Source organism: Pholcus phalangioides, unplaced genomic scaffold, assembly GCF_987345545.1.
Source record: "Pholcus phalangioides strain wild (caught in Gottingen) unplaced genomic scaffold, Ppha-v1.0 ptg000017l_1, whole genome shotgun sequence".
In the NCBI taxonomy this organism is placed as follows: Eukaryota; Metazoa; Arthropoda; class Arachnida; order Araneae; family Pholcidae; genus Pholcus; species Pholcus phalangioides.
This window is the reverse complement of record NW_028301610.1, coordinates 35,942,250-35,959,137: the sequence shown is the minus strand read 5'-3', so window position 1 is coordinate 35,959,137 and position 16,888 is coordinate 35,942,250. Positions and strand designations below refer to the sequence as shown.

The 16,888-nt window shown below is 35.7% G+C and overlaps 1 protein-coding gene across 3 annotated transcripts in view; it reads right to left on the bottom strand.

Moving 5' to 3' along the window:
* The window catches only part of LOC149072962 (uncharacterized), a 75,532-nt gene extending 58,879 nt beyond the window's left edge, over positions 1-16,653 (bottom strand). For 2 of the 3 annotated variants that reach the window (XM_089246299.1, XM_089246300.1), the window contains exon 1: positions 16,044-16,652. In XM_089246299.1, the coding sequence (XP_089102425.1) occupies positions 16,044-16,251 (208 nt within the window). In that variant the 5' untranslated portion in view covers positions 16,252-16,652. Of the gene's footprint in view, positions 1-16,043 lie in introns of all 3 variants that reach the window. The other variant, XM_089246301.1, reaches the window with a different exon arrangement.
* Between the last annotated feature and the right edge of the window lie 235 nt (positions 16,654-16,888).

The following is a 16,888-nucleotide window of genomic DNA, read 5'->3' as shown; positions in this document are numbered from 1 at the left end:
GCGTAAAGAAACTTATACGCCTAGAAATGCGAAGGAGGCTTGTGTATTCCTAGAAACATTCGTAAGGCGGCTTGTGTATTCCTAGAAACATTCGTAAGGCGGCTTGTGTATTCCTAGAAACATTCGTAAGGCGGCTTGTGTATTCCTAGAAACATTCGTAAGGCGGCTTGTGTATTCCTAGAAACATTCGTAAGGCGGCTTGTGTATTCCTAGAAACATTCGTAAGGCGGCTTGTGTATTCCTAGAAACATTCGTAAGGCGAGCGTATTCCTAGATAAGTGGAGGAGACTTCCGTACCGCTAGAAATGCACTGTAACAAAGGCGCAACAGAGGTGTTCGTACTCGTAAAAATTCACAAGAGGTGTTCCTACCCGTGGAAATGCACAAGAGATGTTCTTACCCGTAATAATGCAGATGTGTGTGTACTCTCTTTGTGTGTGTGTACAAATGTTTGCTCCTTTTTTATTTCCGGACTCGGTTTTTACCGCCATTGTTGATTATTTTTCACGTACCCCTGACTTACTCCCCACGTACCCCCAGGAGAATCAGTGCTCTATTGGGATTTTATGAAACTCTAGGGCTTCACGAGACATTAGAAGCCACGTTAGGAGTTCAGCGAGAAATAGCAATAGATAGTAGTGGCAACTGGAACCAGACACTATTCCGCCAGATCGTTGTAAAGGAACGGCAAAGGTCGAGAATTTTTAGACTTTTGTAGCAATTTTTTCAGCAATATTCAAAGCATGGATATTATTTAAAGGGTTCCACAAGAGCAAAAAGGATCGAGATCCACTTGCTGTAAGTATTCAATAAGAGACCCTGAGCTACGTGTATGTTTTACTTTTGAAACCAATCCTCAACAAACTTCAGTGTAAGGTATGGAGTGAGGTCACGCGCGCGCGCTGAAAGAAACAAAGAGATGTATTACAAAGTTTTTTCACCTTCTAGAGGAGTTCCAACGAAAACCTTCAAGTGCCCTTCAGAGTTCATGGTTAAAAACAAAATTACCGATGGAATCAGTAATTTCCAGCAGAAGCAGACCCTCACCATTAACTTTTTCAAGGTGTCCGAGTATTTACGGTAATTGTGACGTATCTAACGGAGCATTTACAGTATGATTAAGAAAGGTAATTTTTTGAACTTTTTCAATTTCAGTGTAGTGACGATAACATTTGTGTGAATATTAATGAGAAAAAAATTCCAAATATCCTTAACAATGAAATGCACAAAAATAATAGCTTTCCTGTAAGAAAAACCCTGGATAAAGTTCGAAAACTAAATGACCTTTTCAAATAACAACAAATAAAATGACCTCTAATGGCGGGATAGTGTTACCCGACGTAATTTGAGGATCAAACCTTCACTGAAACGAGAAGTAATTTCGTTTTCACAATGAACAGGATATGGCTGAGCACGTGTGCTTTCACGCAATGGATTTCATTTGTACATATATATTTGTCCATTTTTACATTAAATGTGTAGGATGAAACTTATTGTCACCTTTACATCATAATATGGACGAACAATAGCTATGTGCGACGGATATCCGCAAGTTAATCGGGTACAATACGCAGCAATTTATTTTGAAAAAGACGGCATACGTCATATTAGAACTGTGGAACGAATGTATAAAGTTATATTCTGTGTTGATGAATATTATTTACAGCTTGTTATACTGTCATCGAGTCAGAATTCAATGTCAGTGAGATTTAATCTTTATATCGTGTCTTCGGTCTACAAGTATTGTAGGTAGTCTCGTATTGTGTTGGTAGATGGTATCCAAGTGAAAATGCTTCTATTTTTCCCAGCGCCAACATATTTCTTCAAACCATCCAGTCGGCGACAAAAGTCCACAGCAATAATACTCCCAGACGTTTTTATCTCAATTGATATACTCATACTTCCTTGTAAAACTACAGAAACGTTTCTCGCATTTGCTTCTGCATCATGCCGACGATAAGAGTCGGAAAATTTCCACTTTTTCCCAATATCCACTGTCGCCGTCGTCCATATATAATGTAGGACAAGACAGAGATAGGAGGAAGGAGAAGAGACCACACTCCTTATACATACATAAAAAACACGACGTCATATTTAAATTACAAAACTGCATATATAATCATTGTTATTTCTTTCATTTTTAGCAGCTCAGATGATAGCAACAATGACCTATCGCGTCGTGTTCGAGGTCCAGAGGGTAGTAGAGGATAAGATTAGCCCCGCCTATGCGACAATTGCGGAATACCAATTGAAGCGAGCCTATTCTGAACTTCTATATTCTTTCATTACATCTTGGGAGAGGACATTAAGGGGACACCGCGCCATCAAGGAACTACCTTTTCCCTCACAACCTTCTCAAAGTGCTCTATTTCGACGTCGATACCAAGCTGATCACCTTATATACAACATACGCTTGGTGTTCTGTAGCAGTTGACACCTCTGGTCGTTATTTTTACCGATCACGACACAAGTTATCGTAGAGAGATGCGGAGATTCTTTTTTGCCTTTACTATCATCTCATTTGTTCCTTTTTATCGAGACTTTTCCATCTAACAAAGACATCATTAGTATCCACGCACTGACCATTAGAATGAATTAAAAAAAAAAGAAAAATCAAAGATTCCTTTCTTATTTTCGTCCAGAACAATCGGTGTCTAGCATTGTCGGTCATTTGAAGATCGCTATTAAGATAAGAAGAAGCTCTGAAACACAACTGAAGAGTTTAGAAAAGCCCAGAAAAATTGATGGAGATAGAGTTATAGATGGGAATTTTTTTATTTTATTTTTTGCAATAATATATCTTAATCACGCTATATATTTTTTGACGGGATAGCTTAAGGAATATTCTAATCGATCAGATTGGAAATTTCAGTAATTCGTTGATGGAAAATATAGATGTAAATTTCAAAGAGAACAGAAAACACACAAATAATTTGGTTATTGATTATATGATGACGGTATAAAAATTCAGTTTCTTTAGTTAGTAAAAAAAAACTATTTTAAAATCAATCGGTAAAAATTATAAAAACATTTAATGATTCCATTTAATCAGTTTTTGAGACTATGAAACTATATTTAGTAATGTCTATATATAGTGACGAATGGCATTTGAGCAATTTTTTGTTAGCGAGTACGTTTTCACGTCGGCAATCACGTTCGAGCGCTCTTCACGTCAGCAATTGCATTCGAATACGCTACACGTCAGCTATCACACAATCGAGTGCTCTTCGCGTCAGCAATTGCATTCGAATACACTACACGTCAGCAATCGCATTGAAGCACTTTTGTATCAGCAATCGCATTGAAGCACTTTTGTATCAGCAATCGCATTGAAGCACTTTTGTATCAGCAATCGCATTGAAGCACTTTTGTATCAGCAATCGCATTGAAGCACTTTTGTATCAGCAATCGCATTGAAGCACTTTTGTATCAGCAATCGCATTGAAGCACTTTTGTATCAGCAATCGCATTGAAGCACTTTTGTATCAGCAATCGCATTGAAGCACTTTTGTATCAGCAATCACATTTGAGTACCTTTTTGTCAGCAATTGCGTTTGCGCATGCTCCATGGCAACAATTTTATTTGAGAACTTTTGTGTTAACAATCGAATTTGAGCACAGTTTTGGTCAGCAATCGCACATTCGATTACACTTCACGTCAGAAATTCATCCGAATATGTTTCATTTTAGCAATCGACATTTGAGAACCTTCTAAGTTCTTTCTTCTGAGAACTAAAGCAGTTGTGTATATCAAAAAAACACATTTTTAAACACTTTTATGCCATAAATCACATTTAAGCATTTCCTTTCCAGAAATCGAATTTCGATGCTTTCGGGTTAGCAATCGCATTCAAGTACGCTCCCCGTCAGCAATCATACTCGAATACGCTTCGTATCGGAGAAATCGTATTCAAGAGTACTTTACGTCAGAAATCACCAATTGATACACTTCATGTAGCTAATAAATATTCGAGTACGCTTCATGTAAGCAATCGTATTAAGTATAATTCATACTAGGCATATATATGCTTGAGTTATCATACCGTTTCAGTATTACTGCTGTAGTCGATCATAATCGTGTATTTTTCTTTTCACTAATTAACCTTACTTTCATTATAAATGTACTCAAATGTAACTAATGACAAACACTGTACACAAAGAGAACAGTAATCCGAGTGTATTTGAGCAAATTTCTACGTATGAAAGTAAGCAACATGTGATATGAGTCGTCCAGTTTCAAAACCAGAGATTATTTTTGACAAATTTTCCAAGAGAAACAAAAACTAATCGATTGCATTATTTAGGTATAATTTCATTTTATTTTTTGCAAATTGGTATTAGATAGACACAGGTATGAACCAAATTTTAGCTCTGTATAAATATTGTTTTCGAGAGAAATTTTTTATTCTTTTGAATCTATTTGGTTTTGCAACCAAGCTATTGAATTTATCTGGTTTTTCAACCAAGCCATAGGTATATCTACCTGCTTTTGAAACTGATTTCTTTACTTATCTGGTTTTGCAACCAACCGCAAATGAATAGCATCTAGCTAAAGTTATGAATGTTATGACTTCGCTTACCGATAGATCGGTGGGAAACTAAAAATAAATGACATGATCTGAAAATCGAAAAAAGTGGATCTATCTGGTTTTGAAACTGACGGCTCATTATACTTTAGTGAAATTGGCTTTAAACTACAGCTCGGGGTCTAATTGACCATCATCTGCCTAAAACGACCGTGGTCGTAAAAGAATGATCAAACACCTTACGATAATTTATAACTCAGTTTAGATATATTCAGAATGCAACAATGTGTTAAAAATACCAACTTCATCGTTTTCCGTTGCTGTGTGATCAAATTAATGCGTTAATACGTAATTTGCATATAGTCATAAAAAAAATGAGACAAGAATTTTAATGAATGTTCCATCTATGAGCGAATATATATTACGTAAAGGAAATAACTGGAAGCTTTCTTGCCAAAAGCAAAGAAAAAAAACCTCGGCTATTTTGTTTTTCTTAATGAACCCAAGCTGTATTTAGGTCGTAAAAAAAGTATTTGTTTGTTGAAACGCGCATTAATTAACGGTGCCACATTCTTAATTTGTCACCGCTGAAAGTTTTGCAACTCTGATGGAATTCTTTTATGCTGTTTTATATCAGTGTTGTACACAGAAATTCAAAACTTAGCGAGGGGTTTATTTATCACCCTTCTCTGCAATATTTTATAATACGCAGATTATCATGCCAGTTTGCACGCATTGAAGTTGGTGCTTATTTTAGCATACGAAACACGGGCTCCGTGTGTATGTGTGTGTGAGCAGGAATCAAATGTTTCGTTTCCTTATCGCATAGAAAAGAATTCCCGGTAATAATCCCCTTGCAACGTTTCTAAGAGAGAAAAGCAAACAAGATAAAACCTATTCTAAAATGTGTGTAACACGAGCAAAGAAACACGCGGTTGATCTGATGGCTACGTGTGTCCTTGGGAGAATTCGTATGTGTCTGTTTGCTTTTGCCAGCCCCAGATTTCGCCGAAATTTCTTTCAAAATCTAGTAAATAATAAGCAGTAGTCTCAAAAGGAAGAAGATCGTCATTTGGCCAGCTGTTTGGCCGCCGCTTTAAAGACGCCAGCTCGCTAGCATTTTAAGACTCTCAAACACGTGATGATGAAGTCTTTCTTATACTTGACTGAAAACTCACTTCAAAATCTAAGATTATTCACGTGAGAAATGAAACAATGATCGGTATGGTTGACATTGCCATCTTAACGCGTAGGTCCACCCGAACACGGCCCGTGGACCTCAAGAGAAGGGGGGTGGGGGCGCCCACGAAAATGAGAACCGGTTTAAATTTTTGAGGATTTGACAGTTAAGGTCTCAGAAAAATCACTTGGCCCGAGGGTCCCATGATACTCTTATGACGGCCCTGACGGTTAATAAAAAAAGCTATAAGGAGAATTCGTCGGGACACATAGTTTTTGCTTGAATCAATTGCGTAAGCCATTGTCAAATAATGAAATAATTGTGTATGCTATTATGTCGTTCCGAAAGTTCTTAGCGTTTGTCTTGTCAGTTATTGAGCAACAGGAAAAATTCAAAGACTATTTCTATTCGTCTTAGAAAAAGGCCTTGGCGAGAGGCTACTTTCTATTACTATTACTACTACTACTGCTATAAACTAAAATTTATTTTCAGTCGTTTTCAAATACAGGTGATCGACTTGCCACCCAAGAATTTTCATCTTAGCCCCCAGAAAGATTACATCTCACCACCTATGCAATGGGGGGGGGGCGCAAAGATTGTCCCCAAGGCTACATTGGTCAAACCAAAGGTTCTCTGGAATGTAGATTAAGTGAACATAAGAGGTATGTTAAAAATAAAGAGGTCCACAATAGCTTTACACTGCTGGAGTGAGGACCACAAATTTAATTTTCCAGAAGCTAAGGTGATCCAAAAAGTTCGATCGCGTTTGACACTTCTTTGAGGCAGGGCCGTCTTAACAGCATCATGGGCCCCCGGGCCAATAGGTTTTTCTGAGGCCCTACCTGGAAAATTCTCGAAAATTTCAATTAGTTCTCATTTTTGTGAGGCCCCCGGGCAGTGCCTGGGTGGGCTCATGCGTAAAGACGGCACTTACATAAAGGCTGTTCGTGAACAATTAGTAAGTGACATAAAATCAACGCCCTCCATTCCATTGCTCTACTACATTTTCATTGTGAAAAAAAATTGAATAATATTGAAGGGGCCAATCTGGACATATGGCGTCACTAACAGCAGAGGGCAACAACTATGACGTCAAAACTGAGAATAAAAATACTGAAGTGAAGGAAACAACTCTGACCACCACTGACGCTCTCTCATTCTGACCACGTTTTTCGTCGGGACAGAACGCGCGTGTTTGTTTTTCTACCTTGATAACGGCACCCGTGAGTGCCGAAACATATGTCGGTGTTTTGTAAATTGTTATTTGTCCTCATCACACGTTGTTGGTCTTCTATAGTTTCGGGCAAAGTTATTCTTTTTGATTAATCGTGATATTACCTCCCTCTATCAATCTTACAAAATTTGTTTGGGGTATCAAAAAAATAGGGGTCCTTTTCGGTACGTTTCAAAAGCATATCACGCACTGAATATATTGGTTCATACAGTCTTTCTCCGACTAATTTTGCAAAACATTTGTGATTTGTACTTTTAGGAATCACTGCGTTTTCGAGCCATTAATTTTCGGTTTTTTTTCTTTCTGACGATATGTGAAGTTGACCTTTACTACTACTTCACCAAACACTAACTGTAGCCACATCGCCGCATATTGCAATTTACTACCATTAACGAGTTGGATTGGAAATGAAGACGCCATCTATCGGTGGTCGTATCAAGCTCGTTAGAAAAAAATATCTTATCTATATCCTTCCCCCCGGTATGAACCTGGGACCTGACGGCAACCTTGGTAGACGAGCATCTTGCTACCACGCCCCTCGGGCGCAATTGATGTTCGCTGCAACAGGCCGGTTGAGCAGCATCAACCTTATTTTTCTTTTCAGAAATAAGTGCCTAAAATTAAACTTTTGATCAGCTATGTTGAATGTAAAAATATTCAGGATACACCGATTATGATAAAAGCCAAACTCAATAGATTCTCAACTTATCCGTATTGCTATTTATTTCAACATAATAGAAAGAAACGCAAGCAACTGAAACACCCAAAACGTTTGCGATGACGTAATAGTATGGCAGTATATAAGTAACTCTAACTATTTTCCTTTCAGAATGTCTAACCATACGAGAGAAGAATGGCTAAACAGGTGAAAAGCTTCTTCAATTCATTCGAAATTACATTTCTCTCTGGCGGGGGGATAGATCTTTAGAACAATAAAATTGATTCTCACTGACTACGTTGATTATATTGATGGTGGCACGTACGCCTACAAAAAAAAAAAAGAAAGAAAAATCTCGTGTTGACCTTGAAAAACAAAAAAACACCGATAAAACCGATGATATTGTTCAAAGTGAAAGAAAATGTCTATCTCTAATTTCTGCTTTTTGTTTCATTCATTATAACACACCACACGCTTATATATCCGCAACAAAATTAAACGTCAATTTATATTCCATTATCACATGAAAGGACCTTGGGCGAAAGATAAATTGAAAAAAAAAAAAAAAAGAACCTCTATATTTGAGAGATTGAAGAGAAAAATTCCAATTGAGTCTAGTCACAAACAAGTCTCGAAAGAAAGAGAATAAGGTGTTGGATAATCTTCATATCCATCCGAACAATGCAGATTTATAAGCTGTCACCTGATTTGTGGACTCGGTGTCGACGACAAATACATCACCATGATTTGCGCATCTATACCCAGTTCTCTACTAGAACTGGTACATATATCCATTTTAAACAAGACAAGTAGTAATTTAGAGAATTAGCAGTCCATTCAGTAGAAATTAATTGCATAAAAAAAACGCACCAACTATAAAATCCAGTCTTCTTCAGAGTTTATGAAGACATAACAGTTTCAAACTCCCTCCTTACCTTCAACTTATCACACACACACACACACATACAAACTGGCGTTTTCCTATTTATTTTCTGCCTCTTCTTAATCCTTAAGTAGTTATTATATAGTGTTTTTATACATGTATAAGGAGGTGGGAAGGAAAGGATGGATGAGTTAAGAATTGGTAAGGAGTCGTGCAGGCAATGGGGATGGTTTAGCGCAATTTGCTTCTTTCTTTCTTATGATCTCGATACGCGGCACGCATCTGAATTCGGCAGCTTGCCGCCCTTCACAAGCAAGAAGCGCAATGAATGCTTCATGACATTCATACTAGAAAAAAAAAAAAAAAAAGAGTAAGATCTATAAGAAATAGAAAAAATAAGAAAGGGGTAAAGAAGAAGAAAACTCCGCACACGTAGTGTTTATTTCTTATATTTTTTCCCCAACAAAGTCCTTTTACATCATACGCAGGAATTTTTTTTTTTCAGTCTGCGGTAAAGAAGACAGCAAGACGAGAGAAGGTGGTGGATGGAAAAATGTGAAAACTATGCAGATTTCCCAGGATGTTTACACACCCTTGATCAGGTATAGCAGAAAAAAAAAAAGAGAGGCTGCCGATGGGATCGTCAGAGGATGGTAAGAACCACAACAAGAGCCACAGTGTATTAAGGGAGGGTTCATGAAAACACGAATTTAAAAAAAAAAAAAAGTTGGGGTAGTATCTTTCTTGTTTTCTTACCTCTAGAAGCGGCCATTTTTATGTGTGTGTGTGAATGTGTGTTTTGTTTTTGTCGACTAGTTTCCCGGTGATGCCACCTGAGGGCGTCCTGCGTAGTTAGCAGCCGCGCAGGTGCGGCATTTGCTTAGCCCCGGGGTATAAAAGATGCAAACCGCCTCGCGTGCACCGCATTCCACAGGTGGTCCCAACCAAGGTCTTCTTCTTCTCTTCTTCTTTCTACGTCTGTGTTTGGTTCCTTTTTTACAGTTTTATATAGTACATCCATAATATTTTTCTCCCCTTTGCCCAACATTTTATTCCCCTTTTTTTTTTATTTATTCTTCCAACGCCCCTTAATAGCTGTTGGCTACATGTTAAATGATCGGAATAATTACCTTCCGAAAACGAACCACAACACCTAATTCAAGGATCTCTTACTCATACTAGTTTGTTTACCTGAAGAATACTCGCAAACACGTTTTTTTCTCCTTCTAATAAGTAATACTTACGGTAATAATTATTAACGGAGGGAAGAAGTTATCACAAATGATTATTTTATTAAATTTTTCTGATAGAAGCAAATAAGGAAAATAATCAAATTTTTATTCCGATGTTGAAATTATACGGAAATTCAATATCTAAATTGATATATATTTTCGATTAATATTTAATTTACTCTACTATATCGAATTCATATATTAACAGGGCTGAATGAATGAACACCTTAATATACATATTAAGAGGGCTGCTGAGATGAGAAAATAATTTATTATCGATTTAATATATTGAATGGGAAAAATCCTATTTTCTGTCTGGAAAATTACTTTTTGCCTGAAATTGGTTTTCTCGATCGAATATATTGATTTGAAAATATACGCGTATATTTCTAATTAACCTGTTGTATTTTATTTAGTATATGAAAGATGGGAATTTGGAGTCGCGTGGGATTATATGTAAATATTATGGGATGGATATAGATTGGTTGTTCTAGAAATACAGATATTAAAAAATGGAAGAAATTATGATTATTTTTTAAAACTCTTAGATTTTGTTTGCATTTTATTTTTGACATTTTTACGGAATCATCAAAAAATTTGCGAAAAAATAATGTGTTTTCCGACGGAAAAGAAGGGGAAAAAACAGTTTTGAAACGTCATAGCCACATTCCGGCCATAGTTGTAAAGCATTCTTTCCTCTTATTTCTCTCAGACTAGTTAAATATTATCACATGACCTTGCTGAGCAGTCGAGCTGAAAGCAGAACACGGCAGATATAACCATTTATTTTTCTTTTAAACCCACCTCACATAGTATAAAGCACGGTTCAAGACTCAAGAAACGCGACGGAAACCTTATTACGACGAATAGCTGTTCAACGAAGCTGAATCGTAAAAAAAAAAAACACCACAAAGAACAAGAAAGCTACCCTCAAGGTGGGGTCTGTCGCGACATTTTTCGAACGACTTAAAAACAATCCCGATAACTTATTAGTTCTTAGAAATAAATCTCAAACCTTAATCTCATATATTCTTTCAAACTCTGCTGCCACAAACAAATTCTCTACTTCAATAAGTAAACTTGATAGTATCGTTGAAGAATTTCAGCTCAGTTCTATCCTTTGACGGAATTTCTAGGATAATAAATAATTAATGAAAGTGAAAGCGGAATATTGATCAATCAAGCTGGCCTTCGCATGCAAATGCGTGGCCCTCCTAGAGTTATGACATGCTGTGAAACATTCTTCGTCAAAAATAATTTGTGATTCCACACCTCATTTACATATCCATGAATATTTCATCGAAATTCCAATAATTAAAAAAAACAAAAAAAACTTTCTAGAAGAATCTGTTATATTTTAGCTCAACACATTAGGGAAATACAGTATAAGCAAATTTTTAATAATAACCAGTCACACATGAGCTTTTGCGTACGCAGTCACTCCACCCTACTATCATTAAGATTGAGATGTAAGAAATGTCTTGAAAACGCGTGGCCTAAATTCTATTGATATCGTCCTAAGTGAGAAAAAACCAGAACTATATATTCTATAGAAATACCGACCACACACACTTATAATGCTGTGACAGTTCCAAAAGAAGAGATGGAGGCAAGAAAGACATGGACAGTCCTCTAAAACGAGCAACAACCAATCCCTTGAAGGAAAACATGACGGTAATAATTGAGGTCGACTTCCAAATGAATACTTTACTATTCAGTTGATGACTGAAAGCACTAATGAGCTTCTTGAAATATTGTCCGAGAAGCGTTTCATATATGAAATCTGTGTTAACAATACTTCTAACTTCAATAAAGCATTTAGTATTAATAAAACATTTTGATATTTGGTCTTTGAATGTGTTTTATTCTTTAATTTTCTTGCTAATTTCGTAGCACGATGGTTCTGCAATTAAATAATGATATAGTTAGCGGATATCAGTAATTACTTGGACAAGAATTTATTTCAAAGTCCTTGAATAGACCTCGTCATATCTATACCTAATTTTGGATTTGAGCCAGGTCTTATTCTATGCGTGGTTACGTTGCAGACCTTAGAGGAGAGATATAACAGTTACGTAAGCTTTCATCCTTGGTCTTTTTTATTTTCTTAAGTGGTTACGCCTGGACATTCTTGTAGGAAAAATAGCCTCACACAATTTATGATGAGAATCATCAACCTCATGTCTGATGCAAACTCTGCGTCTCACCCGTTTTTCTTTCAATTGAAAGGTTCTTAAAAATCAAAGTCATGAGAAAAACTTTGGTTCTCATTTCCAAGAATGGACATAAAAACCTATTTATTCACTGATAGAAATGGAAATTAGGGATATAAAGTATTTGGGGATGGGAAAACTTATCAATGAAATCACCGTCTATTACTTAAAAAAATGTCTGTGCTAATCGGCCGTTTATTTTGTTCGTCCTTCGGAATATTCCTGACAGAAAAAAAAAAAAAATGATCAAGAAAATTTTTAGTACGGTCGGTCAGCACTAACTGCTGGTGGCCTTGTGATGTTGAACACAACCTCAAAGCAGCTGTGGATATACCAGTTCTTAGCCGACACTCACACACACACACGTGAGACCACGATAACGACCTAAGGCCACGGACTTAACAAATACACGCAAGCGTGATTGCGACTACAAATTCTTTTTTACGGGTTCGCATCGATCCCAGTCCCCAACAACAACCTCTCTATTATTGAGTATGTAGTCCTCCTAATCGTGTTGTGTAAGATGCGTATAGTTTCCCTCATCTTCTTCTCTTTTTTTTCCTTACCCGGTAATGCAGTTAACCGAAGATGGAAGGTGATTATCTCTTCTAATATGAAGGCAATTATTCCCTGATAAAAGGTAATTTTAAAGAGAGGATAGAAGAAAAGAAATAATTTTTGAACAGTTTAACTTTTGTTTTAACCCACGCCCTTAAAAAGACGACGTAACATCCAGAAAACAATGAGCCTTAGTACTTCTTAACATTAAATTCCATTTCAAGACTCCCTTGTTTCTCGATCTGCAGCTAGATTTGACCACTGGTCAGCTTAATAACAGAGTTCCCTGAAGAAACATAGCTATTACTTTATAAAGTTTTGCTTTGGTAATTACATTAATTGAGCTGTAGCAAGTATTTCGTTAATCGGGATTCATTTCCAGTCTTTAGGAAAAAGACTAACATAAAAAAGCTATTTCATAATGAAAACATTTTTTTTTTGAAAACTATAAAGTTTTACAGTCAGTTAAAACATGACTATATACATAAACTGACAAGGTAAAGCACTTTGGTAAGCGAAAATAGCAAAAGAAAAAATTAACTCTAGTGCCATAAAAACTCAGCTTAAAACACGTATGATTGTGTTCGAAGGCCGTAAAAAAAACCACTAAGAAACCGAAACTATTATTAAAAAAATGAACCGGAACGCGACCAATTTCACAATCAGCACAAAAAGATAACTGAGAGGTCCACCTCGGTCATCTCATTCAAAAGATCCAAAAGAAGATCCACATGATAACAACACACTTGCCTTCCGTACTATGAATACATGATAATATCGAGACACTACATAGTATGTACGATCCAATCTATCTCATCTAGGTGTTAGTCGATGTCTTCAGGGGGGGGGGGGGTTCGAATGTTAATGGGAAAAGGGGGGGGGAAGCACCAGTTATCATTTTCTATTTCTTTTGTTGGCAACCGAAAAATTACCTGTAACATCCACAATGATATTTGACACGCACGGGCAGTTTAGTTTTTCTTATATGTATTCTTGAAGAGTTTAGGTTTGCGTGCGGCCAACCATGCGTCGCACGCGGCGTACCTCCCGCACAATATCGCATACTTTCGCTTTCTACATTAGTATGGAATGTGGGAAGCATTCATTATAACTACCCCGAACAGACATCAACTATTTTTTTTCATCCCATTTTTTTTTCCCGGTTGTCACTTCATCCGTTTTCCCAGTACTTCGAATGATTAATATGGGAACGATATCAATATTGAGACTCTTTAGAACATATAAAATTTGTAAAGAAACATCAAAAAACAGATATTAATGGAATCTAAATCAATGATAATTGAAAATAAAGATGTTTTCCAGTTAAAGACTGGTTTTTATGAACTTACCTTTGCTGTATTTGTGTTATTATATCGTCAGAAAATTCTGAGAGGGTTTTTTTTTGTAATTTCGAATAAGTTTTAAGTACTTAAAGGGGTCTCATAGCTTTTAACATAGTGAAAAACTATGCTCTGATAAAAGTACCATTAAAGTTACTATTTAAATATTGATTTATTTCAAATTTTTTTACACATGTTTCTGATTATATGTGCTATCCTATGCCAGTAAATAGTTTTACATATCTCTGATACTTAATTTTCTGTAAATTTTCATAAAAATTCATTAAAAACAGCTTGCGCGCATGATAAAATACCATGACATCAATGTAATTGAATAAAATTTGATTCAAAATAAAAGAAACTGTCTAGTTCATGAAATGAAGCAAAAGTTTGACGATTTTATTGACTTAATCTCATTTGAAATTAAATTTTAAATTAAAAAAATTTTGAAATTAGATTAATATATTGATAGTATTTTTAATGATATTTCTATCAGAGAATAGTTTTTCACCATGTTAAAAGGTATGAGATCCCTTAAGAAAACACTTAAAAAAAAGACTCTACCTCGATATTTTAATGCTTTCCTTCACTGCTTGAAGCTACTTTTAAGAATTTGACTTTTTTGAAGGCAAAAATGAAGGCTTTTTTTCTCATGAAGAATTTTGATGAGGAAAATTATATATTGGGATATTTATGCTATTTTTAGGCTATATTCACTGAATTTAGTTCCTTTGAAGGTCTTTGATTAATTAGTTCATTAAGAGATTTTTCACATTATAGAAATCTTGATAAAGCGAAATAAATGAAAGTTAGATGGCGGAAGATTGGTCAAATGGTGGGTTGATAAAACATCCCAGCCTGTAACATGGGATTTAATTTTTTAACCAATCATTTTGAACTAGAAATATTCCCAAAATAATTTTTTAAAAAGTCATCTTGAACTAGGAATGTTCTGGAAGGATTTTTAACCAGCAATTTTGAAACAGAAATATTCTAGAAATAATATTTTAACCAGTCATTTTGAATTAGAAATATTCTGAATACATCGATTACAATTTTAGACGTTCATTTTTATCATTTAATACGATAATAATGGGCCAAAAAAAACCAACACTCAGTATTTTCGGACGAACTCATAAATATTTAGAGCTTTCAGAGATACAGATAAGATCCTCCACCAATTTCTAAAATTCAAATTGAAATTCTCCTTCGTCTCGACTTGAATAATAACATGCGATGGAAAACCGAAACCACCAAATTAAACACAAAACGTTTACTTACTTAAGAACCTAGTACACTAGAACCTCTCGATAACGGACACCCACGAGACCAAAAAGTTTGTCCGCTAATGAGGAGGTACGATATAGAGAGGGACCCTGTTTATACGATTTTCACATTTATACGACGTTTGGCTTCGGTCGCAAGTGGTCCCTATACATTTTTAATGTCGAAATCTATATGTTACTGTACAAGGGACACGCCGGTGGTTATGCATAATCATCAATCTTCTCGATCAAGAAAGTTTGATTAAATTTTACTACATTTATCACTTTTACCTTAGATTATGCATAATTCCCAAATAAAGTTGGAAAGTCTGATAAATATTAAAAAATTTATAACTTTCTTCCCTTTTCATTAAACCAACCAAGTAATTATTTTTTTCCCGTACATGACACGTGCACTACACATATTTTGCAATAAAAATTAAATTAAATTAAGTGTGAAGACGATAAAACAATCATAACAACATTATCAGTCTCGTAATGTCGTAATGTTGACTTTCTTCACAGTATCAACAAGCATCACCAACATGATCGTTCGAGTTCACCATCCTGGACCATAGTTATGTTCAGTTAATTAAGTAATCAACTGACGATTTATTATATTTTTCATTATGAGCTTGGGATTAAACATAATCTTAGTTAAATGTGATAAATTCTCGATTTACGACCAAAAATTAATAAATTAAATTTAAAAAATAATAAATTAGAGTTAGGAGAAAAATTAGACTTTTCCTGTGGTTTTACTGTCCGCTATCGAGAGTGTCCACTAACGGGGGAGTGAAATACATAAAAGCCCTATTCGACGGGACCGGGGATCAGAAAAGTGTCCGTTACGGGAGGTTCCACTGTATTATAATAATTACATTTTTCGTATAGATCTAACTATTCTCTTGAAAATTATATAATATATTTTAAAATTTCCGAAAAAAAACTCACCCGTTTTCTGTTTCCACAAATACCAAACAGCAGCAGCGGTCAAACAGCCGACGACGATGGTCACGACGACGGTGGCTATCACGATACCGGCCACACTGCCGGACGTATAGTAGCAGGCTTGACCACCGTCATCTGCCGAACACTGGTAGGCACATAACAACACGAACACGGCAACGAGGTGTTTCGTCGTCGTCGTGCCCATCTTCATTTATAGGATTCAAAAAAAAAAAAAAAATTAATAATTATATTCTGGGTTGGTCGATAAATTTGAATTTTGATTTTGTTGATGGAAATCACTCGCACTGTATTAGATACATAGATCGAAATATAAAATATCCAACCACGTATTGATTGATTTTTTTGATGCAACACTGTCCCGATATTGAGAAATAAATTTAAAAAAAAAATAAAATTAGAGCATTATTCCAATATTTTAATCGAAATTGATTTATCCTATTTTATCGAATTTTTTTTTTTTTTTTCTCACTGAAATAAATCGAAAATATCGTCTCGTGTTTTGTTTCGGTTTCTCGTCGTAGTACGTCAGCTGTCACTCGTAGTAACTGACTGGTTTGATATTTCCACCTGTGTGTTGTGTTATGTTATGCGTGTGATGTCTCGTCTCGCTTCTTTGCTCTTTTTTTTGCGCAAAAAGAAAGGTAAGAGCGAAAGAGAGAGATAGGTTGCTGTAAAAATCGTGTCGTTGGCGAGATTTTTTGGCGACATTTTTTTCATCATTTTCTTTCCCCCCCCCCCTTCCATTTCATGATCAAGGGAAAAGAAATTTAGTCTTTTTTTTTGAATGAATGGAAACAATGTATGGAATGCCGAACGATATTTCATAG